Here is a 27,608-nt window from a genome sequence, read left to right as displayed (position 1 = left end):
ATAGTTTGTATTGTTAATTGTACGATGTAGCAAGGAAGTAAACAAATGACAACGCTGTTTGGCTCTGCAAACCAGTTTGTTATATGCTCATTCATACTTAACGTTATACGACAAACACCTAACATTAAAAACTTTTTTTGATCTCAACAGCGAACTTGGAATTAGTGTAAATTATTATTTGTTTAGAGCTTTTATGTATTGTTTATCTACATGCTTGTTTATCTACAGGCATGCTAAACATGGTTCTGTTTTGATTTGGCTATTGTAGTAAACCGAATGTTTAGTGTTCGTTTTAGGTTAATAGTTCTGTTGACAGATATTTGGCTACAATCGTTCTAAAAATACAAAAATAACGGTGCCATACAGTCAGTAACGATCACTATCCGCAGTCCTTACTCAAAAAAAACCCTTTGAGGACTGTAGTATAATTTGTTAGACCAATTATATGAAATTCTTGTTTATGAAGCTTCGCCTATTTTTCTTAATACTTTAATAATTAGCACAATTAAATAACAGCGTATTTAAAAAATAATGAGACAGCAACAACAACAACAACAACAAAAAAAACCTTTCTGAAACGTCGTTTAACAGCCGTTCTTGAACAGGTTCTGCTCGATCATCTCCACTAACATTCTCCTGGTCCGATTGGTTTTATTGACGCCATTGTTTATAATACACAAAAGCACAAACTACCGGTAAAGGTAAGGGGCGTGACGTTTCCGGAAAACGTGCACTAGACGTTTAGCGAATCACAACACACTGGGCCAGCTAACCAATCTGAGCCTATTGCGTATTTTTGAGGGACTGGCTTCATAGAACCAGGAAACCATCAGACCGTTTTTACAAGGAGGGACAGAGCAGTGTAGAATAAAGGTAAAATATATGAAAAATAATGCAATTTTTTAAAAACGAAGCATGAACACATGTTACAGTGCACCCCACAAACACAATCAAGCCTTTGAAAAAATGTGTTTTACCACCCCTTTAAATGTTTAGCTAAATGTCTACAGTAGCTGATCTTCACATTCTTTCACCGCTAAAACTGCAGCGTCACACTGGAATTCATGTTTGCCTTCTGTGAACAATAAAGCCCACCTTCAAACTAGGGATGGCCCGATATCCTTTTTTTCAAACCGATACGAGTACGAGTATTTACATTTGTGTACTTGCCAATACAGAGTACCGATACCGATATTTCTACCGCAAAAGTAACTCCCAGAAAATAAGACAGAAGACTATTTTAGAACACAGGTTAGAAGAATGTTTTTATTTTCTTCTCTGCTTGTTTTAACAAGTCTAAAAATAAATATTAATGAGTAAAATAATAAAGGTATTAACACACAAACCACTGTTAATTTAACATAAAAGCAAGCAGTTTACTGCGTGCATGGTCTGACATCACTGAAAGCGTGCAAAGTGCGCTCCCTCAATTGCCTAATTCCTAAAAAGCTGACAGTTCATAGCAATCTCACACATCTCTGTTATTATCAATGAAGCTGACTGCACAATGAATCTTTCATAATATCCACAGTTTGTTTGTTATAATCAGAGGATTTGCCAGCATACAGAATTCAGCACTGAACAAAAAAGTTTTGAGCAGTGAGGGGAGTCTATCTTAAATGCTTCTGATTGGCCATTAAGTTCAAGAAATCAACACATATGACTGTGATTGGCTACATCGCTCAACGCTGCAAACATGTTATGAATAGAAACTCTGGCCTGTAAATCGTTTCTATTTTGTTTTAGTTGTTCTTCTTGCTTTTCTGCAACAGATGAATAAAAATCTATTAGTTTTAATGTTTTATTCATAGACATTTTTAGTTTGCGGGAGTCCCGCGAATCGTTTTATTCACCCGCAACCCGCACACACAGAGTGAGTGCATTTCCGCCCACGCACGCACTCGCACTCGGCCATCAAATCTAGTCCCACGCCGCACCCTATTGCATTGGGAGTGCACATCCCTATGCCTCAGTTCACCTCGACAAAGCACTCGCGGCGGCCAGTTTCGTTTCGCAAAATGTACGTGGTATCGGGACGTGGTATCTGCGAATTATTATGAGTACGAGTATATGAGGACAGTATCGACCCGATCCCCGATGCCAGTATCGGAATCGGGCCATCCCTACTTCAAACATTTTAACATTGAGCATGTTTACATACACACCGATATGATGAAAAAATCATCTTATTGCATTAACCCGTCATCCCGGTTCACAAGCAAACAAATAATCCATCAACGCAAGTAAAATGTGTTTCCAACACATTTTTATAATATCTTGGGTCAAGAATTTCTTTGGTCGGAGCTTGCCATATATTTCCTCCTCCCTTACCGTGACCCGCTCGCACTGTGGATGTATATCACACATGCGCACTTCAATAAGCCGATAGATGGCAGGTTAATGTGTTTACAAGCCGGGCAAAATCGTGGTAAGAGGCAAAAATGTCGATTGGTTTATGCTTAAGCCATTTATGACCTTGAGGGTTGATGTTTTTATATAACCACATGCATTATTAGATTAGTCAGATTATTAAGCATAATCGGGTTAAGAACATGCATGTAAACACTCATTGACGAACGCCATTTAGACCACTGAGGTAGACCATCCTAAAAATGGACTTTTTGTCACTCTAACAATATACAGAGTGGTGCATAATAGAGTGCACAAGAGCAGCATCAAGAATATCAAATAGGGGGGCGCATGCACGCAGTTCATAGAGTAGTCGCCTTTTACAGAGCTCTTCCCCGCTGACACCATATTTTGAATGTTTTTGTAAATTAAGTACCATCAATTCACTTTACAGGCGATTATGTTCTTTTGAGAGTTACCAGTCGTTAAGGTATCTCGTGAAATTTAAGTGCGGGGAGCATGATTTTTGTTATTCACAGACTCATTCTATGTCCACAAAATGGCGTCGAAGAAATCTTCCAAAACCGTTGCAGCTATTAAGGAGGACACCAATCCAAGTGATTCTATCGCACAGGGAAATGTGAACGCGATACTTGCTGCAATCGGTGCTAGGGCTGCACAATTAATCGAATTTCTAATCGCGATTACGATTACGGATGCCACGATTACGTAATCGTTCAAAGCCGCGATTACAAAAGAAAATCCACTCTGCGTGTGTTTGTTTAGAGCATAATTATGTTATAAGAGGCGAATCACGACTACTTCAGAAAACCCAGCACAATATGACATACCAGGCAGTGACGTAAGTGTACGCTGAAATAAAAAGACTTTCACCTCAGAAAAACGGACTTTACTGTCCTGTCAGCCGTTATCCTGTGCTCGTAGCGCGCACTCTTCAATTGCACGCGCAAATGCGGCGGCGCGCGCTGTGTATCGCTTCACTGTATAAAATGCAAAAGAAACTACGAGCATTCAACGTCGTTACAATGTAAATTAGTAAGTCACGAAATAAAAGTAAAATACCAATAAATCACGTGTTAGCTGAGAAGGATTTGCATGCAGGTATGATTTTCATTCTATTCACCAGGAGCTGTTTCATTAACAGTTCTTGTTAGTATTGTGTATTTACTATGGTAACTGTCGTTTCCATAACCCCAAAATGCCACTTTATTTTCACTTTGTGTTATTTTTTATATTTTTAAATGACTGTGGCGGCTTATATCAACATTGTATTAATAAAAACTAGTTTGGGACTGCTATTTAATTGCTTTAGCATAGTCCTAATGTTTATCTTAGTAGTCTTTACTATTAGTCATTCTTACAATTGATGTGTATGTTAAGTAAAGGGGGACAGTACTTGTGTGTGTGTGTGTGTGTGTGTGTTAACAATTTTTGTGTAAACATGTATTATAATACGCCTTTATATATTCAATGTAAATTGTGATAATCGTAATTAATAATCGCTATTACAATTTCAAGGGAATAATCGGCAATTATGATTTTTGTGATAATCGTGCAGCTCTAATCGGTGCCCAAGGAGATGATTTAAAAAAACTGATAGAGGACAAGATGACAGCTGTAAGTGTTCGCTTGGATGCGCTGGACGCCATGCTCGTTAACTTGCAGTCAGAACAGGGCGGCGTTAAACAGAAAATGGTAGAGATAGAAGGTGCCCTGAACGATACGGATTTACGCCTCGGTGAGGTCGAAAAGGTGTGTGAAGATTTGCGTGCGGAAAATAAATCTCTCTGGACTAAACTGAATGACTTGGAAGGACGCTCTCGCAGGCTGAACCTCAAATTTGTGGGAATAAGCGAGGGAGAGGAACGGGGGAGCCCTTCGCTGTTCATTTCGGAGTTGATTACTGAGCTTTTCGGCCGAGATAACTTTCATAAGCCTGTGAAAATTGACCGAGCTCATCGGGCCCTGCTACACAAGCCGTCTGAAAGCCGGAGACCTCGCACCATTATCGCACGGATCCACAATGATCGGGACAAAGATTTAATCCTTCGTCTGAGCCGTGAAAAGTTTCGTCTGGAATATAACGGAAAGTGGATTCACATCTTCCCTGACTATACTCCGGAGGTGACCGCTCGCCGACGTGCCTTCAGTTCAGTCACGAAAGCTCTACGGGAGGCTGGATTGAAATGGTCCCTGCGTTTTCCAGCGAAACTGACACTGCATCATAACGGTCGGGAGCGCTCTTTTGAATCTCCGGAGGAGGCTAAGAAGTTTGTGGATAACTTGTCGAAGGACTCGGCGTAACCACTATGCGTGACTTTACTCATCTTAACCCGTGTATGGTCCTCGACTAACAGAAGTGGACTTTTTTTTTTTGGTGGAATATTTTGTTATTTTCATCGTGGTACGTAACGTTAATTCAGAGATGAATGGTTGTTTGCGTGGTGGAAAGCAGGGGGGGGGGGGGGGGGGGTTTGTGTGTATGTTACTCCTTGTGTTTTTTCGTTATTTCTGCTCTTTTTGGGCTAAGGTAAGCTATTTCTGACTTACTTTGCACTCTTGTTGTCTCCGAGAGGATGGGGAATACTTGCTGCTTCGGTTCTTGGAGCAGCTGTGGGGAGTTTGTAATTTCCTTTTTTTTTTTTTGCACCAGACTACGATTATTTCTATTTTTGTGTTTATTTCTTTTAATTATGTTGTATGAGTGGCACTATTACTAATAGCAATAGCGAAGCCGAAATGAATATCACATTTGTCAGTTGGAATGTAAGAGGAATGGGACACCCGATTAAAAGGGGAAGGGTGTTTGCACATTTAAAGTCATTGTCGGCTGACATCATTTTTTCTTCAGGAAACCCATATTAGACCCAGCGAACAGATGCGGCTTAAGCCTGTTTTATGCTTCTGCGTCGAATCGACGGCGTACCCCCGCAGACCCCTCTGCGTCGCTGCAAACCCCTCCGCCGTAGCTCGACGTGCACCTCCAAAAAATTGTAACTACGCGTCGAGGCGACGCAGACCACAAGGGCTGTGATTGGTCAGATGCACCGCGATGCAACTCAACCTGACGCAGAACCATAAAACGGCCACGACGCCGTAGGAGTGACGGCGTAGCTACACCGTGGAGTTGACGCAGAAGCATAATGAGGCCTTTAGGGCAAGTTGGATCTCAAAAGTTTATCAAGCCACTTTTTCCTCTAAAGCCAGAGGGGTGGCTATACTTTTTAGGAAATCTATTCCTTTCCGAATGCACTCTGTGGTGTCTGACCCTGCGGGAAGATATATTATTGTATCCGGATCCATTAATAATTTCCCGATTACATGTGTTAATGTTTATGGACCAAATATAGATGACCCTGCTTTTTTCAGGAAATTATTTGGGCTTATTCCAGATACTAACTCGACTAATTTCATAATTGCAGGAAACTTTAACTGTTATTAGGATCCTCATCTTGATCGTCAGTCTTCACAAGTTCCTCATCCTATTCAATCTGTTGGTGTTTTAAATAATTTGATAAAATCCATGAATCTTGTGGATATATGGAGATTACTTAACCCGACTGCTCGTGATTATTCTGTTTTTTCCCATGTTCATAAATCCTATACACGAATTGATTACTTTATTATTGACTCTAAACTCATTCAGGGGGTGACTCAGTCCAATTAACATAATATTTAGATTTCTGATCATAGCCCTATTTCTATGGGTCTGAAAATTTCACTACCAAAGGCGCAGTATTGTTGGCGTTTCAATCCTCAATTATTAGTGGATAAAAAGTTTCAGTCTTTCATGTCTGAGTGTTTACACCAATTTTTGGAGATTAACGACAAGGGGGATGTTTCAGACGCTTGTTTGTGGGAAACATGTAAAGTAGTGTTAAGAGGTCATATTATTGCATATGAATCCTCGTTGGGGAGGGAGAAGCGTAACCGCCTGGCTGAGATAGAATCTACACTTCCATCGTTAGAACAAACATTTCGTTCATCTAAAGCTCAGAGTGACCTTAACGCTATTCTTAAGTTGAAATATGAATATAACTCTATTTTGAGCGATCATGTCTCTAATTTGTTAATTAAACTTAAACAGAAACAGTTTGAATTGGGAGATAAAGCAGATAAGATAGAAAGCATCAGAAACACAATTGTAAATGTACAATCTTTTATGGTGTCTTATGATTCAGCCTCAATTATCGCCCCTCAAGAACAACTACACAGCTTTACAACTATAGGACAGGAAGAGTTAAATAAACGTATCATTGCATCTAAACCAACAACATGTTTATTAGATCCAATATCCACTAAATTACTCAAAGAAGTGTTACATGTAGTGGAAGAGTCTCTTCTCAATATTATTAACTCGTCTTTATCTTTAGGTCATGTTCCAAAAATATTCAAACTGGCAGTAATAAAACCTCTCATTAAGAAACCGCAATTAGATCCAAATAACCTAGCAAATTACAGACCCATTTCAAATCTTCCATTTATGTCTAAATTACTAGAAAAAGTTGTGTCTGCTCAATTGTGCTCTTTCATGCAAGAAAATAATATCTATGAAAAATTTCAGTCAGGATTCAGACCGCATCATAGCACAAAAAATTACTAATTAAAATTACAAATGATTTACTTTTAGCTTCTGACCAAGGCTGTATCTCAATACTAGTTCTACTCGATCTTAGCGCTGCATTCGACACTATAGATCATAAAATACTCTTGGATCGACTACTAAACTACACTGGTGTTCAGGGACAGGCATTAAGCTGGTTTAGATCATACTTATCAGACCGTTATCATTTTGTCTGTTTAAATGGGGAAAAATCGAAGATAACGTCAGTAGACTATGGAGTGCCGCAAGGATCGGTGTTAGGCCCTCTGCTATTCTCAATATATATGCTGCCACTTGGTAATATTATAAGAAAACATGGAATTAATTTCCACTGTTATGCTGATGACACTCAATTATATATTTCATCACGACCAGATGAAAACACTAACTCATCTAAATTGACAGAGTGTCTCAAAGATATAAAATGCTGGATGACGTGTAATTTCCTGCTATTAAATTCAGATAAAACGGTGGCATTACTTATTGGTCCAAAAAACTACCCACAAAACCTTGTACAATACAACTTTAATTTAGAAGGATGTCCTGTTACTTTATCCACTACAGTAAAAGACCTGGGTGTTATACTAGACCGCAACTTGTCTTTCGAAAATCATATTTCATATGTTACAAGAACAGCCTTTTTCCACCTTAGAAACATTGCTAAGCTACGTAACATGCTATCTGTTTCTGATGCAGAAAAGTTAGTTCATGCATTCATGACCTCGAGACTAGATTACTGTAATGCTTTATTAGCTGGCTGTCCTGCATCCTCAATAAACCAGCTACAGTTAGTGCAAAATGCAGCTGCTAGAGTTCTTACTAGGTCAAGAAAATATGATCATATAAGACCTATTTTATCATCTCTACACTGGTTACCTATTAAGTTCCGTATCAATTACAAAGTACTATTACTGACCTATAAAGCCCTAAATGGTTTAGCTCCTGTGTATTTAATGGACCTTCTATCGCCCTACAATCCATCGCGTTCTTTAAGATCAATAAATTCGAGGCTTCTGGTCATTCCTAGGATATCTAAGTCCACTAGAGGAGGGAGGGTGTTCTCGCATTTAGCTCCTAAACTCTGGAATAGCCTTCCTGATATTGTTCGAGGCTCAGACTCGCTGTCCCAGTTTAAAACTAGATTAAAGACGCATCTCTTTAGCCAAACATTCACATAATGCTTACCTTTTATACCACTGTTGAATCAGATCGAATGCATTAATATTATGAACAGCAGCTATGCTAATTATCTCCCATCTGCTTTTCTGCTGTTATCTCGGGACGCTAGTCCCGAGGTAAATAGCGTTCGTCAGCTCCGGTTTGTATCCAGCCTCTCACGGAGACCTCAGATGCCCCAACACCTGCGATAAGATGACTAAACGCCTGTGAAGAGACGACTCGACGCCTGTGAAGAGACGACTCAACGCCAGCAATATGTTATGCCCTAAATTACTACATGATTAACTAACTGTATTTTTTTCTATGTACATTTCTGAAATGCACATTCTGTAAAGCTGCTTTGAAACAATAAGTATTGTGAAAAGCGCTATACAAATAAATTTGAATTGAATTGAATTGAATAAGCTTCTTGCCAGGCAACTAAGAGGTGTGCAAGCGAGTAGGGCCATTCATCAAATAAAATCGCAGAATAGTACTTTAGTAACACATCCTAAAGAAATTAATAATCGTTTTGATGAATTTTATAAGCAACTTTACTCTTCCAGCTGTTTTGAGCTGAACACTATAGGGCGCCAATTTCTTGATGCGGTGGATTTTCCAAAACTTAATGAATGTGCCAGAGAGGAATTAGAGGAACCGTTTACTCTTCGGGAAATTTTGGAAGCAATTAATTATTTTTCCAATGGGAAAGCCGCAGGCCCTGATGGGTTTGGTGTGGAATTCTATAAGGCCAGTGCAAATGCAATTGCTCCTTTGTTACTTAGCATGATAAATCATTCGATTGAGAAGGAAATATTTCCCGACTCTTTTCTATGAGGCCCATATATGCCTTTTGAAGAAAAAAGACAGATGTTCCAGAGCCTTCTAGTTACAGGCCAATAAGTCTTCTCAATTGCGATCAAAAAATAATTGCTAAGATTCTGGCCACTCGTCTGAATAAGCATGTGGCCTCGTAAATTCACCCAGATCAAACTGGCTTTATCCCAGGAAGATTTTCATTTTTTAATTTGCGTCGCCTGCTAAATATTTTGTACAGTAAACAGGGTAAGAGATCTAAGGCAGTTGTTCTTTCTATAGATGCTGAAAAGGCCTTCGAATGAATAGAATGGAGCTATATGTTTTCTGTGCTTGATCGGTTTGGCTTTGGTGAGAATTACAAACGAATCATAAAAATGCTTTATCTTTCCCCTAAATCTGCAATACTTACTAATTCGGATAGGTCTGCCTTTTTTCCTCTTCAACGTGGTACACGTCAGGGCTGTTGTCTAAGCCCATTGTTATTTGATCTAGCTTTAGAACCCCTGGCCATCCAACTTCGTAATCATTCTGAAATCAGGGGTATATCATGCCGTCATTCTGAGGTTAAACTGTCCATATATGCAGACGACTTGCTTCTATATTTGAGTGATCCCTCTTCTGCTTTGCCATTTTTAATGGAATCACTTGAGGTGTTTGGCTCCTTTTCTGGTTATTCTGTTAATTGGGAGAAGAGTGTATTCATGCCCTTGGGTGAAGGGTTGGATGCTCAGTTTCAGAGGTTATTACCTTTTAGAATAACAGAGGATCATTTCACTTACTTAGGATTAACTATTCCTAAAAAATGTAAACAAATTTTCAGTCTAAATTTTATAGAAGCCATGAATAAGTTAAAAATATATATTGACAAATGGAGGGTGCTCCCGTTATCTTTAATTGGTCGGGTCAATGCTATTAAAATGGTCTCTCTGCCTCGCTTTGTTTATCTTTTTCAGAACCTGCCTATATCTTTGCCACATTCTTTTTTTAAACAATTAGATTCTATCATTTTTCCATTTATTTGGGGTTATAGGGCGCATAGAATTTCTAAGGCCCATTTGCAGAAGCCGAAAGAGTTGGGTGGTCTAGCGCTACCTGTTGTCCGTCATTATTATTGGGCTGCTAATGGCAGGGCTATGATGTTCTGGCGGAGTAGTGATCAAGCTGGCGGGAACTTGATGGACACCCAACCCAAGTGGCTGTACATGGAGGCTCGGTCAGTTGCTGGTAGCTCTCTTGCCGCTATTCTTTTTTCGAATCCTATATCTTTAAAGAAGTTACAATGCAGAGATGCTCACAAGTCTCTAAGCTAGAGTCCAAGTCAAGTCTCAAGTCTCTGAGCTAGAGTCCAAGTCAAGTCTCAAGTCTTTGAGCTAGAGTCCAAGTCAAGTCTCAAGTCTTTGAGCTAGAGTCCAAGTCAAGTCTCAAGTCTCTTCTGGTTATAATAAGTGTTGCATCACGTACAGCGACCCATCCAGGCTGCTTAGAACACTGCATAGCTATAAGGAATTCAAAGCATGTAATATGTTATTATGACTTCTTTATCTATTAGCATACAGTATCAGTTTTGATTTTGGTATATAATCAATGTAAACAGGCTATTGCAACATGACAAAAACACCAAGAATGCTTTACTTTTAAGTTAATATCTGTATTTTGGCTTTTAGCTTGAACATACAGTACAGGACAGACCAAAAATTGAGGTTCTGAAGAAAAAGGACTCCCTTGTCTATCGCTGAATTATAATGAAAGGCCTTAGCTCCTATTGTGCTGGCTCTGTGGGGCCATAAGACCAAATATAGAAAATGTTATACCTCACAGCACAAAAACTTACAAAGTCCTATTTAGTGCAAAACATCACAGTGTAGCTAAATTCAAAACACTATTGCAACCAAATGATGTGAGATATAGGCTAGGCTACTATCCACAAAAATTTTATGATCACACTTCCTTATCATAGAGTTTGATTTCTGATTGTTCGGTCCAGGGGGTCTTACATGCTGTCTTAAATGCGTTTCATGGGGCACACACGCTAGCACACACACGCAAAGTCTCTCGCTCTCTCCCTCTCTGCCATGCGTGCAAAACACGGTTAGGAGCGCAGTATGTGGAAGCTCTTGCTCGCTCGCTCTAGATTCCGGGAGATTTGAACTAATTTGCGGGCATCTGGGAGCCGCTTATAGAGGCCAAAGTATAATTCATAGTAATGTGAATAAGAATTAATGTTAAACAGGTAAATAATTTCATTTAGAAGTTCATGTAACGGTTAAAAAAATATAATACTTAAAAGGTTAAAAACATACTATAATTCATGTGCTTGTAGATTTGGTAAAAACAGTGTACTGCCTCTTTAAGAACAGGCCAACTCCGACTACATTACGTTGATTCTTATTATGTGACTCAGATATTGAGAGCTGTGGAAGCGAACGGTTTTCTTACCTGCTAACTGTTAACATAGCTATTTCCATTAAGAATCTTTTATTTTATTAGCAATCAAAGTAATTGTATTATTCAGCTCACATTTTCTTTTGTAAATCGGAAACCAAGGAATAAAAACCGGATATTTTCATCTTTTATTTCAACAACGTTTCTGGAGTGGATTTATTGAACTGTGTAGCTGAGCTTACAATGGACACTGCAAATGGAACTAATTGCTTGGAATAATGTTAGATATTTATTAGTGTAACCATTGCACTTCTCAATATTTCAAACCTTTACACCGCTATCAATATGCGGGAGACTCGGGATGTCTGCAAAGCTTACGATGAATGGCACAGCAGCGGCCGGTGCAGTCGACATGTTTGTTTGTTGTCCTCTCATGTGTGGCCGCGCGGAGCCAATACGTAGTATGTGTTACGTAGGCAGGTTAAACGTAACGGAGGGAGGGGAATAACAGCGAGCTCATCAGACGTTTCCTAAAAATAAACATTGTTCACGAGTCCCGCAGCTCGAGTCCGAGTCGAGTCTAAAGTCTTTCGAGGACGAGTCTCAAGTCGAGTCTGAAGTCACCGTGTGTGCGAGTCCCCATCTCTGTTACAATGTAAAAATTCTGTTGTGCTCAATTCCATTAGAATTTTAAATCAATTGAAGACTGTTTTGAATATAATACGTCCTTCAGTGCTCCAGTCCATTTGTGATAATCATAATTTTTTGCCTGTCCAGTCAGATAGGGTATTTTCACTGTGGAGAAGCAAAGGACTGACTATGCTTAAGGACTTCTATATAGATGGAAAATTTGCCACTTTCGAGCACTTGTATAAAACATTTGATCTTTCCCAATCACAATTTTTCCTATATCTACAGGTGCGCCATTTCATTAAACATTCTTTTAATGAGTTTCAGGAGTTGCCTCAGGATCATAATATGAATTGTCTTTTGGGTCAACCCCCTAATGCCAAACAGTTGGTGACACGGTTTGTTTCCTTGTTTGTATCTCATTCTCCAGTCTCTTCAGATCACATCAAAGTAGCATGGGAACATGACGTGGGAATTAATATCTCAAATGAGATTTGGGAAGAAGGACTGAAGCGAATTCATAACTGCTCTATTAATGCAAGATTGCAACTTATTCAGTTTAAAGTGTTGCATAGATTACACTATACCAAATCTAAACTTAATAAAATTTACCCTTCAGTTTCCCCATTATGTGACAGATGCCAGAGCTCTGATGGGACACATGCTCATACTTTTTGGTTTTGCCCCGAGATTTCTGAGTTTTGGAATAATATTTTTTTGTGGTACTCAAACGTTTTTGGAGAAGAAATCAGTCCAGATTTTGAGTTGGCTTTGTTTGGGTGTTCTGACCCTATATTAGCATTGACACATTCTCAACAACTGTCTCTTATGCTTGGTATGGTGGTGGCCAAAAGGGTGATCTTGATGGACTGGAAGTCCATTGTACCACCCAGCTTTCATAAATGGCTGGCTTAAATGGTTGCTGCCCTCAAGCTCAAAAGGATTCGTTTTTCTAAAGCTGATGCTTTTAAAAAATTTGATAAAGTCTGGGGCCCCTTCCTTAAGTATCTTTCTAAGAGTTGAAATTGTTTGGGCATATATGTAATATGGATGACTTATCTCTTTTATTTCTTCACTCCATTGTCAAAGTATTAATATTATTTATTTTATTTTTTTAAAGTTTGATTAAGTGATTTAAAGTGTAATTTCCTTCTCTCTGTCTGGTGCGGGTGGGGGCGGGGGATGGGGGTGTTTTTTATTTTATTTTATGTATAACATTCTTTTTGTAAACATTTTGTGAGACTTGGATATGTTTGTGTTAGTATAAAAAACTGCTATAAATAAAATGTAAAAAATAAAAATAAAAAAAAAAGAATATCAAATATTGTGGAGGGACAATTTGGCCCATATCTCATAACTAGGAAAGGGACAAGTCCTTGACAGCGGAGGTCAGATTTTTTCTAGATTGTAACATGTGCACCCTGCTCTCTTCTTTTGATACATTCACATTTGAATAAAAAACATTAAAGTCTAACTTCAAACATAACCCAGGCATTTCAGTAGCACACGCAACTTTCCCTCTACCACTTCTAAATGTAACCAACGCCACAAGTCAGTCAACAAGTTAGTATGGATATTGACCGTGTGGAATTAGATCAGACAGAAATGACATCAGCTAAGGCAACAGACGTCCGCTCGCAAACCAACTGGCCATTTACAGCAAGTCAAATTCAATTTTCACGCCTATCAGTCTCAGCCCAACACAAGCTTCAGCACTTCTAATACATATTTGTGCTGCTTGTACCACAACACATCCATCTAATGCGGCAGTCATAGCTAGACTGGGTGTGGATAAAGCAAAATGTTATGTGAAAATGATGTATGCCTGGCCTACTCAAAGTAGCAATAATAAATAATTACAAATTTTAGCCTTTAGAAGACAGTTAATAAAATATATCCCATTGTTATTGTTATATTCATATAACATTGTTATGAACCAACATAAAACAATTGTTTTTTTATTGAGATAAACTAAAGATGTGTTTGATCAAGCAGGACAGTAAATACAGTATCTATTTTTATCAAAAATCTAATTTAGCCTAAAATAATCATGGTATATTTACAGTTTTTCACTGAATGAACACTGCCAAGGATTATGTTTAATAATTTCAGTTATGCTATATAGACCAATATATCAATAGGGCCTACATTTTACTTGGTACTACTAACTAAAAATAATGAAATATTCATTAACTACAAATAATGGCACACTGACACTTCTATGATTCATTTCTGTGAAATACCTTGAATAAATTATATATATATATATATATATATATATATATATATATATATATATATATATATATATATATATATATATATATATATATATACAGGTCCTTCTCAAAAAATTTGCATATTGTGATAAAGTTCATTATTTTCCATAATGTAATGATAAAAATTAAACTTTCATATATTTTAGATTCATTGCACACCAACTGAAATATTTCAGGTCTTTTATTGTTTTAATACTGATGATTTCGGCATACAGCTCATGAAAACCCAAAATTCCTATCTCAAAAAATTAGCATATTTCATCCGACCATTAAAAGAAGTGTTTTTAATACAAAAAAACATGTCAACCCTCAAATAATTATGTTCAGTTATGCACTCAATACTTGGTCGGGAATCCTTTTGCAGAAATGACTGCTTCAATGCAGCGTGGCATGGAGGCAATCAGCCTGTGGCACTGCTGAGGTGTTATGGAAGCCCAGGATGCTTCGATAGCGGCCTTAAGCTCATCCAGAGTGTTCGGTCTTGCGTCTCTCAACTTTCTCTTCACAATATCCCAGAGATTCTCTATGGGGTTCAGGTCAGGAGAGTTGGGAGGCCAATTGAGCACAGTAATACCATGGTCAGTAAACCATTTACCAGTGGTTTTGGCACTGTGAGCAGGTGCCAGGTCGTGCTGAAAAATGAAATCATCTCCATAAAGCTTTTCAGCAGATGGAAGCATGAAGTGCTCCAAAATCTCCTGATAGCTAGCTGCATTGACCCTTCCCTTGATAAAACACAGTGAACCAACACCAGCAGCTGACATGGCACCCCAGACCATCACTGACTGTGGGTACTTGACACTGGACTTCAGGGCATTTTGGCATTTCCTTCTCCCCAGTCTTCCTCCAGACTCTGGCACCTTGATTTCCGAATGACATGCAAAATTTGCTTTCATCCGAAAAAAGAACTTTGGACCACTGAGCAACAGTCCAGTGCTGCTTCTCTGTAGCCCAGGTCAGGCCTTTCTGCCGCTGTTTCTGGTTCAAAAGTGGCTTGACCTGGGGAATGCGGCACCTGTAGCCCATTTCCTGCACACACCTGTGCACGGTGGCTCTGGATGTTTCTACTCCAGACTCAGTCCACTGCTTCCGCAGGTCCCCGAAGGTCTGGAATCGGTCCTTCTCCACAATCTTCCTCAGGGTCCGGTCACCTCTACTCGTTGTGCAGCGTTTTTTGCCACACTTTTTCCTTCCCACAGACTTCCCACTGAGGGGCCTTGATACAGCACTCTGGGAACAGCCTATTTGTTCAGAAATTTCTTTCTGTGTCTTACCCTCTTGCTTGAGGGTGACAATGATGGCCTTCTGGACAGCAGTCAGGTCGGCAGTCTTACCCATGATTGCGGTTTTGAGTAATGAAACATGCTGGGAGTTTTTAAAAGCGTCAGGAATCTTTTGCAGGTGTTTAGAGTTAATTAGTTGATTCAGATGATTAGGTTAATAGCTCGATTAGAGACCCTTTTCATGATATGCTAATTTTTTGAGATAGGAATTTTGGGTTTTCATGAGCTGAATGCCAAAATCATCAGTATTAAAACAATAAAAGACCTGAAATATTTCAGTTGGTGTGCAATGAATCTAAAATATATGAAAGTTTATTTTTTATCATTACATTATGGAAAATAATGAACTTTATCACAATATGCTAATTTTTTGAGAAGGACCTATATATATATATATACACACACACACATACCTGTTTAGAATGGCTTTTAATTCACAGTAGTGGTGTGACAATTTCCTTGTTTTTGTTTCTTTTCAATTTTACTTTTCTTTTTTGATTTTACTGTTATATGTATTTATTGTATGATATGTTTTATTTTGTTCTATGATGTGAAGCACTTTGGTTACCTGACGGTTGTTGTAAAGCGCTATAGAAATAAATGTTGATTGATTGATTGAGATATATATACATAAAAAAAATTATACTATTAAATGATCTGTTTTATTGTATAAAAAAAAACTGCAATATTCAGTATCTTAACTGTATACTGCCAGCAAAATCATTGCCCATACCTAGTAGATGCTTCCTTTAGCAAGAATCACATATGATAGTGTAATTACATAAGAAGACGCTTCTACGACAGAGGGCATTTTAAAGCTGCTGTCGGCAACATTTTTTTGATCATATTCAGTGAAATCGACACTATAATCCGACAGAACAACATAAATAAAGTGGTTTTCGAAAAAACCCGAGCTTCTAACTACACCTGGAGCGTGTTATTTGTTTTGCAAAAATCCACCTTCTAACTACACCTGGAGCGTGTTATTTGTTTTGCAAAAATCCACCTTCTAACTACACCTGGAGCGTGTTATTTGTTTTGTAAAAAATTCACCACTCCCGGATCATCAGGTCCAATCAGCGCAGGGGGGGTGAGATCTGACTGTCAATCACAGGTTGTGCACACGCCACCCTTTACACACGTTACAATCACATGCACACGCCTGAAATTCGCGCAGTAAGGAAGAGTGATGGCGAAAAAGATACCAATTCCTCAGTTAACCTCAAGAGCTAGGAGGTCAAAAACAACACAGGAAAAGAGAACACCTGCTGAAAAGAAAGAAGTAAAGAAAGAAAGCGAGGGAAGGGACATGAGAGATGTAAACATTCACAATTTTGCCTAAGTCCACTCAATCTGCCAGACTTGCCAACTGCAGCTTTAACACTAGAAGCTGTGTATTAACAACACAAGAATGTAATTTCTAAACGCAGTGGCGCAACTTTTTAGCATCTGGCCAAAGCAGCAGCAGCAGATTTCCACCCTTGTTATGTGTGTGAGACAATATTTCTTTTTCTCTCTTAGTTTTCTCCTTTCATTCACTGCCTTGCATTCTCTATCACTATTTTTTTTGCTCTCTATACTTCAGTCTCCTCATTTGCCTCTGACTACCTCTTTACATGGGTCTGGAATGGATGATGTTTATTCTTCAGGATTTCACACGGCAGTTTCCAGCAAAGAGGAGCAGTCTGCCAGATCCAGAGTTCTTGAATGGGGAGGAGAGCCCCCTCGTCCGCCGTCGTCATGGGTTACGACAAGCACTCCACATCGCCTATGCTGTCTGAGGAGGCCAGGGTCAGATTACAGCCTTGCTTAGGAATTCACCCCCCACCATGTCTCAGACACAGTCACTCACTCACTCATTATTTGAAAAGAAACCAATACAATGGTACTTCCATGAGAGAGTGCCAAATTTTTTTTTTACCTAAGGCACTGGTTAACAGGGCTGCTCTTAGTTATTGTCCCATGGTACATTTCCTGTAATTCTGTCAGATTAACAATGGAACAATCTAAAAATTGGGATGGGTCAGAGGATTTTTAGTGATGCTGAACGGATTCTTAAACACCTCTGGTTGGCCAGTGCGTTCACGTGCTCAACATATATGTCTCTGATTGGTTATTGTGTTCACACACTCAAAATATATGTCTCTGAATGGCCATTGTGTTTACATAAATATGTCATTTTTGTGTATTGCTTTGTAGTATTTATATGTTGAGTTCTTTTTGTTATAAGAAAAAGGTTATTAAACCTATTATAGTATGACAAAAAAAATTTATTGTGATAATAATGTATACCTTGATAAAAGCTTAAACAATTATCTCAACATGAAATATGATACCATGACATGCCTACTCTGCCCCCATCATGAGTGTACATGCCTCCTACTGCTGATTGGCTACAAGTGTGTTGTGCTTTTCAGAAATCGCTTACTGCACCTTTAAGACTTACCAGTTGTCCAGAAAATGCACTGACAACAATCAATTGTCAAAGTTATGAAAACATGGGAATATAATAGTTTTTACACTGCATCACAATGCAGATGTGAACAATTCTGCCTAAAAACAACTAATCGATTATTTTAAAAATGAAATGGGCCTATCATACATATTAATGTAATGTTTTATTGTGATATAAAGTACTCTTACCAATACCATACATTAATAAAAAAAATGCACAGGTCCTTCGCCTATGCACTATGCACTTCACATTATAACTAACTTCTTGAAAGCAGATATTTGGGCACATTTCGTTTTTTATGAAAAAGAACATGCATTAAAAGAGAAAATAAAGTGCGGGACATGCTTGATAAAAAGAGCCACAAAAAAAATTGTGCACAGCCTGAGACACACCCGAAGCGCGTGCACAGAAAGACACCTTTCTCAGACACAATTTGATCCCTAATTCAGTTCTCTTTAGCAGCGTATTGTGCTTGGCCTGTCAGATACACAGAATTATTTCAGAATACCTGCCTATTTCGAGTATTCACGTAAACATAGTCAGTTATTTCTTAAGTGAACAAACAGCTGGGGGGAAAAATCTGATGTGTAACATTAAATTAGATCTATGCATTAGGTCTTAATATAATAAACCTGCTACTATCTGCATCATTAATGTTAATCGAACAACAAAAGAAAAGAGGGAATCACTCACTGCTCTTAACTGAATAACTTTTGAAGCTTTTTATAATAACTAATTTATTTGTAATTAATGCACTAAAGACTATTCAGTGATTATTTCTACAATTAATTATTCAATTTCAGTATTATCTCATACTTCAAGCTTCAGTTAAATAGATCTAAAATAAAAAAAGATGTAAAGCACTTACACACGTTAAAGCACACGTTTATTTCTTGTATTTGTTCTACTGGTTGTAATTTGCAGCTTTGCTCTTATTTTTAATAGCAAAGATAAAAAAAACTAAAATAACTATATTGTGATTATTAATGTAGTAATTATTATTAGAAAAAATAATTGGATGAAGCTCCAACGTGATATATTGAGCATCATTTTATAATCCAATCATTACCCTCTGAATTGTAATCAAATAGAATCGTGAGCCAGGATAAGATTCACACCTATACTGAGATTTGATACTACAAATGATAGTAATTACTTTCCACATAGATATTTTAATGTTATTTGATTTACTGTTTATTCCACCTCCAAACAATAATTAATCAAACTGTTCACAAGGAAAAAGTAGGAGTTGGATGATAAAAAGTGGGTGATGATCCATAATAGAACAAAACCCAAATCAAATGAAAGTTTGCTAAAATAATGCCTAAATAATCAATGTCATCAATGACATGAGCTGAAAAAAAAGTTGTTTCAGAGGAAGAGTACATTAATACAATTAAGGATTATGAAGAAAAACATATTTCTTTGGTTCATTGGTGGATGTTATTCCATTCACGTAGCATAAAAAAAACTAAACGGGGTCAGATTTGATTTCATGTTGACTTTACATCCTACTCTGAGCTGACCCTTGACTGAAGACAATGAGGCTATTTTTTATGACCTACCTGCCTGTATTGTCTATCTATAATAATCACACCCGATATCTGAGGTCATGAACTTGACTGATAAGTTTGCCTTATGTAATCTTGATATTTCTCCATTTGCGGATGAACTTCCCTCATAAATCTAATCAATTCTTTCAGCTCATGTTTGTGGAAATTTACTAGGCTTAAAGAACTGCATAATGTACACACGTTGCAGCAAGTTGCACCGCAACAGCTAGAGGCTGTCTGTGTCTACACTGGACATGACAACACGACCATTGCAAATCTATTTGTTTGGAATATGGAATATGTCAGAAATAGAACCAGGTATAATGTCGAATGCAAATAATTCAATTCTAGCTCAGTTTAATGTGTCTCCATTCCAAAATGTTAGAGCGCAATTCATGATGTGACAACAAGTCCCTATAATGCAGAAGTCCATGCCTTTACATCTCACAATTGAGTAGAGCGAGAAACTTTTTTTGTAAACTCTCATAATAAACACTTTTTATCTTTTACTGGGCTTCCATCCATATTATAATGTGCATTAGTGCAACATGTTTTCTGAGCTCTGACTACGTCAAAGTGGGCTGACAGTTCAAAGAGAAAGTCAAACTGTCATAGGCTTATTGCCAGGCTACATGAATAATTAAGAATAAAGGAAACAGTCAAATTCAGTACAAATTAAGACTACACACAAGGGGCCTACCTTTTTCTGTTCCTGAGTATCTCCAAGCAGAATATCATAGCAGACGTAGATGGGATTTCTGTTTAGTTTGGGGCTGCCTGGCTCTGGCCGGACTCTCTAATGATTTTGGGAGCATGGCTTCAGCCATGTAAACAGAATGTGGCCTGTAAACTCTGCTTTTCCTGTTATCTGCTGCTAGTCGAGCATTTGGACTAGAGTCTGCGTGCCTTGCGCTTCATTTTCTCTTCCAAACACAGCGTGATAAACAAATGGGGGGGGGGGGATTCACACACATGGCCATAGAACAAACAAAGCAGACCGTCACTGAACAAGTGCCCTCTCACACACATGCACACACACAGACGGCTGCACACATCAATAAACACAAGACCACTTTAAAAAGACTGATTTCCTGATGTTCACTGTATGTTCAGAAGGGTTTCAACTTGAATAAGAACAGTAGCATGACGAGAAACATGTTTGTAAAAAGGCGTTTTTCAATATTTGTACAAAGTGTTGTGAAATGTTCCTTTAACTATTAAACTATGTACACTCACCCACATTACCATTCACACAAACACTGTGCATGCATACCCTTCTTTCCATTGAGATTAACTATTTTGTTTACTATCTGAAGTGTGGAAAAGCAAAATAAAACAAGCTTCATAATTTTTACAAATTCTCTACATTATTTGTCTATAGATCAGCTAACATTACTGACCTAGGCTAGTGCTCTCTGTTCAACAACATAGTGAGGGTACACTGTAAATCTTACACGTCGGTCAAAACCTGGTCATTTATGGTCAACTCTGGGCTAAGGGCAACAATGAACACAGGAACTGAATGTTTGGGCTTGTGCCTTCAGTCCACAAGAGAATTTGGGTAATTAATGGAGCCAATGGTGCAAGACGTTTGTGGAAGCTATGGCTAACAAGGTTCACCAGCTCCATATTTAGCCATTTTTGCTGAACGATGTCAGAAGTGAGCTCTGAAGTATCATGCCGGCTGGCAAGAAGCACAAGATGAATGAAAGCACTGAGATGTAACTGGAGATCACAACAAACTGCAAGAAGCAAATTTTGAATGACTGATTGAATTGTAACTATAGATTGGGATTCAAGAGTTAGCGATTCACTTCAGATTCACTTTCAAAGCAAAAAAGAGAAGTATGAAATGTAAATGGTATCATGTTTAATATGTTCCTTTTGACATGGACTGCCGGTTCCATGTCTAAAACAGGTTCTCAAGACCCATGAGGACTCCATTAGAATTTCCCATGATGCACACAGGTTCAAGAGAGCAGCTTAGCTAAAATGATTTCTCACACTGATTGTCAAAATGGGGAATATGTCAAATTAAAAACGTTGCTTTATTTTATGCTAGCCTTTATCATCTGTCATATGGTAATTCACTTCTCGTTCTACCCTAGGATTGTGGACCAGGTTTACATTTGGTTCACTTTGAATCTAAATCAATTCCAGCTTCAGTGTAATAACGGTCGTCTGGCGAGGACTTATATCAAAACCCGAGCAAAGAAAGAAGCGGTTATTGTGGTATTCACGGTAACGAAGACAAGCCTTATCGACTGCTGACCTGGTTTGGCGGACCTACCGAGATAACATCAGTAGTACGTGTTTTTGTGGAAAAAAAGTTAAAAAGGTGGCAGCTGTAGCATACCATTTCCTTACACAGTGACACAGCTCACGTTATAGCCATACCTCACTGGAGATGTAGCCTATAGAAAATACCACCAAAACGGGCAAGTCAACGCGAGAAGTTTGTAGTATATCCACATTTCCACATCCACTCGCTTTTCAGCTCATTAAACGGATGTGGGAAGCTGATGTTTTCGGGCGTTCAATCCGTAACACGTACCGACTGTCAAACGATACAATGTTATGGCATTATGACGCTGGCGTTATGACGTCGATTACAGATGAAAGAACCACCGGAGGTGTTCGAAACAATGTTGCATATCGTACTGGATAAATTCACACAGCATCTGTTAAAGATTACATCATCACAAAAGCAGCACGAGCAGCGGTTTCAGGGCTTTTCCTGGCTGTAAAAACTAGCAAACTACATACGATTAAAATAATTACAATAAATCACATTTTCATTTTCCGTACTCACCCTCTCTTGCCTTTAAGAGTACCGTGTTTGCAACAATATTCTCCAGCTCCATCAAAAAAACACCGTGATATTGCTGTGGAAGCCGAAGAGTAGATAGTGCTCCAATTGCTCCTCCCAGCAGAATACGCTATTTTCCGTCCTTATTAAAAGTATTTAAATCAAAACCTAGGCATTTTGAATGATCAACACACGTAGGCATACGTAAAACAACGAATAGCTGACACACGCGTGTGGTTCTTGTAGTTTGCGCCACAAAAGGCGTAAGGAAGGCATTGCCTGTTGAAACAGCGTTGTCGAGCCACTGGCGACAAGTCACGTTAAAACGTACATGCCAAAGACAGCAGGCCGAGGTCTACATCCTTTGAGGGTGCACGGCAGAAAACGGATCAAGTAGAGTACGGTCGATCATACAGGAGTTGTTGAAGTGCCGCTGTCACTATCAGCGTGCTCCCTCTCTCGGTGCGTAATCGAAGCAGGGTTGGGTTTCTGCTTTCAGTTGTAATTTTTGGCTGGGTCCCAAGCGGCTTTCCCCGTGGCTCCGTTCAGATTTACAGCGGTAGAGCGGTGTTCAAATGGCGTCGCGATGCGAAAGGTTGAGGACGCACGCAGTTATAACAGTGTACGAGATTCATCTTTAGCGCTTGTCAATTTTCCTTGTCATTCCTATTCAACAAGCGTTTGAAAGGGGCGTGTTCAAATGCAACTGTGACGCACGAGCCTTGAAGAACAAGCATGCATGGCTGTCAAAGGATATTTGATAGCAGCATGTTCAAGCCGCTCCCGCTCTTTCAGTCGGCACTGGGCACAATAATAGAAAGTGGGATAGCCCGGAATTGAAAGTCAAGGCCAATAAATAACAAAGACGAATTACACTTTTTTTTCATTTAAGTGGGGCCATTTCAAGTCCATTTAATAAGAACACAAGTTTTGTGTTAAGGCTAATGGACCATTTGATATAGACTTTTCAGAGATATAAATTTGATTCAATATGACATTCAAGAAATTCTTTTGAACACATGTTATTCAGCTGCTGAGTTAATCAGAGCCATGCTGATAATTAGACCGAACAACACAAATGCGCAATGTGGTATTGCTTTTATAAAACAATTCAAGATATTAAAGGGATAGTTCACCCAAAAAATTTAATTAGCCCATGATTTACTCACACTCAAGTTATATACCCTCAATGTATTTTTCAGACGAGTACAATCGGAGTTATATTAAAAAATGTCCTGGATCTTCCAAGCTTTATAATGGTAGTGAATGGCTGTTTCTGTTAGAAGTCCATAAAAGTTAATCTATCCATCATAAAAGTGCTCCACACGGCTCCGGGGGGTTAATAAAAGCCTTCTAAAGGGAAGCGAAGAGTTTGTGTAAGAAAAATATTCATATTCCACACATTACAAAGTAAAATTCTACTTGCACCTAATGCGCAACTTGTGGAATCGGAAGTAGTGGCCTAGCATGGATTAGTGCCTAGCATGGCTTAGCGTAAATATCAGCAGTACGTCGCATTACTCGCATAGGTTGCGCTTTAGACTTAAGTGGAATCTGTATGTTAATGTGGCCGGATGCTAGTTATTTTACTTTATAAAGTTTTAGCTATGGATATATTTCTTACACAAACGCATCGCTTCTCTTCAGAAGGCCATTATTAACCCCCGGAGACGCGTGGAGGACTTTAATCATGAATAGATGTGCTTTTTCAAAACAGAAACAGCCATTCACTGCCATAATGCTTGGAACAGCCACAACATTTTTTAATATAACTCCGATTGTACTCGTCTGAAAGAAGAATGTCATATACACCTAGGATGACTTGAGGGTGAGTAAATCATGGGCTAATTTTCATTTTTGGGTGAACTATCCCTTTGATAGCCTACTCAATAAATTGAGTTTCAGACAAAATCTAACAAGGTAGTTTGTATATTTTTTCTTCTTTTTTGACAAAGTATCAAGTTTTGTGTGTCCACAAAAAACGGAATCCGGACTGGAAATTTCAAGATTTCACCTCCCAAAGTTCCACTCCGGGTTTTCTGTTTCTCATTTACACTCATTGTAGTGAAACTTGCTGGGAGAGTGAAACTCAACAAACATTAGCTGTTGTACAGTCCCCTATATCATTGTGCTTTGTTATAGTTATTATTTTAAGTAATATATTAATAATTAACACTTTTAAATCCAATAAAGTGAAATTTAGGGCATTTCTTCCCTTTTGTACATGAGGCATTCTCAAATAGCCTACTCTTAGCTTATTAATATGAAACATTTATTAAGAGCTTATTAACTTCAACACCAAGATTTGGCATCAAGATAAATTATAATCACTGTAATAAATTTAGTCTAATATATTCACTGTAGCCATGACATGTTATCTTCTCACTATGTGAAAAAGTATTGTTGCCTAACACAAGCTTTGAACTTTGATGTCTTTCTCTCCATTAACTAATCTCCTCAAAACAGAACAAATGCAAAACCACCCCCTAGCTACCGGTTAATGCAAGGACATGTTTCACATGAAAAGCCCCTTATAACCCTATTGAGCAATACAGACACAATAGGAGCATATAATAAATGTATGTATATGTGGACATTTTTTAAATTAATTATAAAATCAATTTAATTAATTATATTATTCACATATTAAAATATTTTTTTATATATAATAATTATAATCTAGTGTAAATAGTTACACCCTAATGTTTTAAAACACCAGCCCTCTGTGTTGATTAGCTACAAAGAACATTTCTGGAAATTAGTAATCAAAAAACATAATACATCAAAATTATATTTGGTTTCTCAGAATCAAGTAGAGTGACAATGAATTAAAAGCCTGTCATCAGTATAAAACAGGTTTAATAGAACAAAAATATTTTCATTATTGTTGCGTTTTACATTATACAGTACACCAACTTAACCATAGCGTCATATCCATAACATAGTGAACACGGAAATAAACTTTTCTTGTATACATTTACAGTTGTTTAATTTTAAACTAAACGTCAACAAGTGCTTCAGTTTGGTCCATCCTTCATTTCACTATGGCACAAGCCATTAAAAAACAAAGACGGTGGGCATTCTCAAAACGTGCCTTTACAAGCAACTAGTGAAACAAAATCTTGAAGTCATAATCTTGTCCACTCACTCTTTCAATGGACAGAATGATTTCAAAGTCAAGACAGACTGTCGTCTCATACCAAACAAAACCATCCAATAAAACAGAAATAAAATCCTCCAAAAAAGAACCAAATGTTGTTTCAGAAATCATCTAACGTGTCAGCTTTAGGGATAGATAAACCTCGCTCTTTCACTGCCTGTAGCTTCAATCTCTCGGACTCCTGCTTGGCTTGCTGTTCTGTCCGCTGTTCCTCCAGAATTTCCTCGATGGAAACTCGCTGAAGAATTTGATCACATTCTTTATCCAGATCCTGGAAGGGCAAAATGTGAGTGGTGGCAAAATTTCTGAATTGTTACCCTCATGAAATGTTATCTCATCATACACCACATGCCTTGCAAATATAACACAAAATCATAAAATCATCCCAAGGGTATCAGGACGATGAACACATGTACTTACTACTTCCCCAAGCAAGACGACATTTTCTCCTCTCACGACAAATATTCCACGAGGTATGTCACCAAATTTTTTACCTACGTGGATTCGTTCAACTGTTTGATGCAAAACTAAATTGGCTGTGGAAGAAAAAAGAAATCAAATATAATGGCACATTTTACAATAAAAAATAAACATTCATACTGAGCTATGTCTGTTTTTCTTTTCACATTACTACAAGTCTTAAATACATAATTCAACCAAATATTTATATTCTGTCACCTTCATGTCATTCCAAACCTGCATGACTTTCTTTTGTGGAGCACAATAGATATTTTAAAAAACGTGGGGGTCCAAATAACATTGCCTTTACGGTATGGACAAAATAAAGAGACTTTTTTCTACATGTGATCATTTAATTGCATACAAGTATAGACCTTCATGAGAGAGCTTAAATTATGAAAAATCTAAATACATTTTTAATGATTGAGACCTCCACCTAAACACCAAACAGCAGGATATATTGAAATAAAATAAAAAAAATAGATGCTTGCAAAATAATGCCAGACCACTTTACATACCAAACTGATCTATGCTTCTAAGGATCCCAATCAATGTTCTTCCATCACGAAGGAGAACAAGGTGTTTTTCTGGAAAAAAAAATTATAATAAAAAAATAATAAAAACAAGGAGGGGAAATTAAAACATCGTGAGTCACATGTATACTGTTGGACTTTGAGATTTCTGTCATTAATTCATGTTATCACACGAACACCTGTATGGAGGCAATTATTATTCACGTGGATTATTTGATTAATCAGGCTAGCTCAGCTTGCAAAACAATAGCAAAGAGCACTAGATTTATATTTTGAGCTAAAACATTTAACAACAACGTGACTTTTATAAATGCTTTTTATAAAAGCGTCTACGCGAAACATCATTACACAACGCCAACTGTGTGAGTGTGTGTGTCTCGCCGGGGTGAATCCAATATATTGAATTATTTCGCAATTAACTTACTATCAATGTCCTCGATGAGGCTCGCAGTCCCTGGCATGTAATTCATTTTGCTGACATTTGGCAATTTTTAAACGTAAAGTATCAAGCCATGCATTTCAAAAATGTATCCTTAGTCCACAGGATGTAACACAGAAACAAGTGCTTCCGGTTCAATTTAACCCTTTAAACCCCCACTCTTTATTGCTCGTTCCAAAGGTCCCAAGCGTTGCTTTAAATTGTCTATTACCTAAAATGACAACCAAATGGCGCTAAAGTTATTTATTTTTATTTTTAGTTGGATTCACTGATAAGTGGTTAGAATCTAACAGTTGCTATATCCGATTTATGAAAAAAAGCTTTCGTTAGAGTCGAATCTCGTTAATTAATGAATTGGACTGAAACCTAAAATATTTTCAGTCAAGAGATGGACTTAAGGATAAATGGATTTAAGTATATAATGTAACTGAAACGTATAATTAGGCTCTAAATGATTATGGTTTCATGAGTTCTAACATTTTTACAGTCTATGGTTCTAACCAATTGAACCGTGACATGTGAAATTACAATAAAAAAACTTTTTAAAATGAAATAATCAAGTGTTGACGTTATTACGTTGTGAAGTAAAATAATCACTGAAACGGTCGTTTAACATTTAAGAAAGAACCGATTATTCCCATAGAAACTTTTACTTTGACACATGGGTGTGTCGTCA

General features: G+C 37.9%; 2 protein-coding genes across 4 annotated transcripts in view; both read right to left on the bottom strand.

Annotated features, from left to right (window-relative positions):
- The window catches only part of grk5l (G protein-coupled receptor kinase 5 like), an 87,772-nt gene extending 64,646 nt beyond the window's left edge, over positions 1-23,126 (bottom strand). Inside the window, exon 1 of one of the 3 annotated variants that reach the window (XM_077223560.1) lies at positions 22,345-23,126. In XM_077223560.1, the coding sequence (XP_077079675.1) occupies positions 22,345-22,396 (52 nt within the window). In that variant the 5' untranslated portion in view covers positions 22,397-23,126. Of the gene's footprint in view, positions 1-20,232; positions 20,426-22,344 lie in introns of those variants that run through there. The other 2 variants (XM_077223559.1, XM_077223561.1) reach the window with 2 other exon arrangements.
- A 2,056-nt stretch (positions 23,127-25,182) lies between these two features.
- Positions 25,183-27,063, bottom strand: lsm1 (LSM1, U6 small nuclear RNA associated). Its single transcript, XM_077222890.1, has 4 exons — positions 26,918-27,063; positions 26,479-26,547; positions 25,922-26,037; positions 25,183-25,772 (listed from the first exon to the last, which is right to left on the bottom strand). The coding sequence occupies exons 1-4, from the start codon at positions 26,961-26,963 to the stop codon at positions 25,602-25,604; spliced, it is 402 nt and encodes a 133-aa protein (XP_077079005.1). The 5' UTR covers positions 26,964-27,063; the 3' UTR covers positions 25,183-25,601.
- Positions 27,064-27,608: the final 545 nt, after the last annotated feature.

Source organism: Siphateles boraxobius, unplaced genomic scaffold (assembly GCF_051911475.1).
Source record: "Siphateles boraxobius isolate OS27281-9 unplaced genomic scaffold, OSU_SipBor_1 9, whole genome shotgun sequence".
NCBI classification, from domain to species: Eukaryota; Metazoa; Chordata; class Actinopteri; order Cypriniformes; family Leuciscidae; genus Siphateles; species Siphateles boraxobius.
Note: the sequence above shows the minus strand (reverse complement) of the source record. Positions and strands in the feature narration are given on the sequence as shown.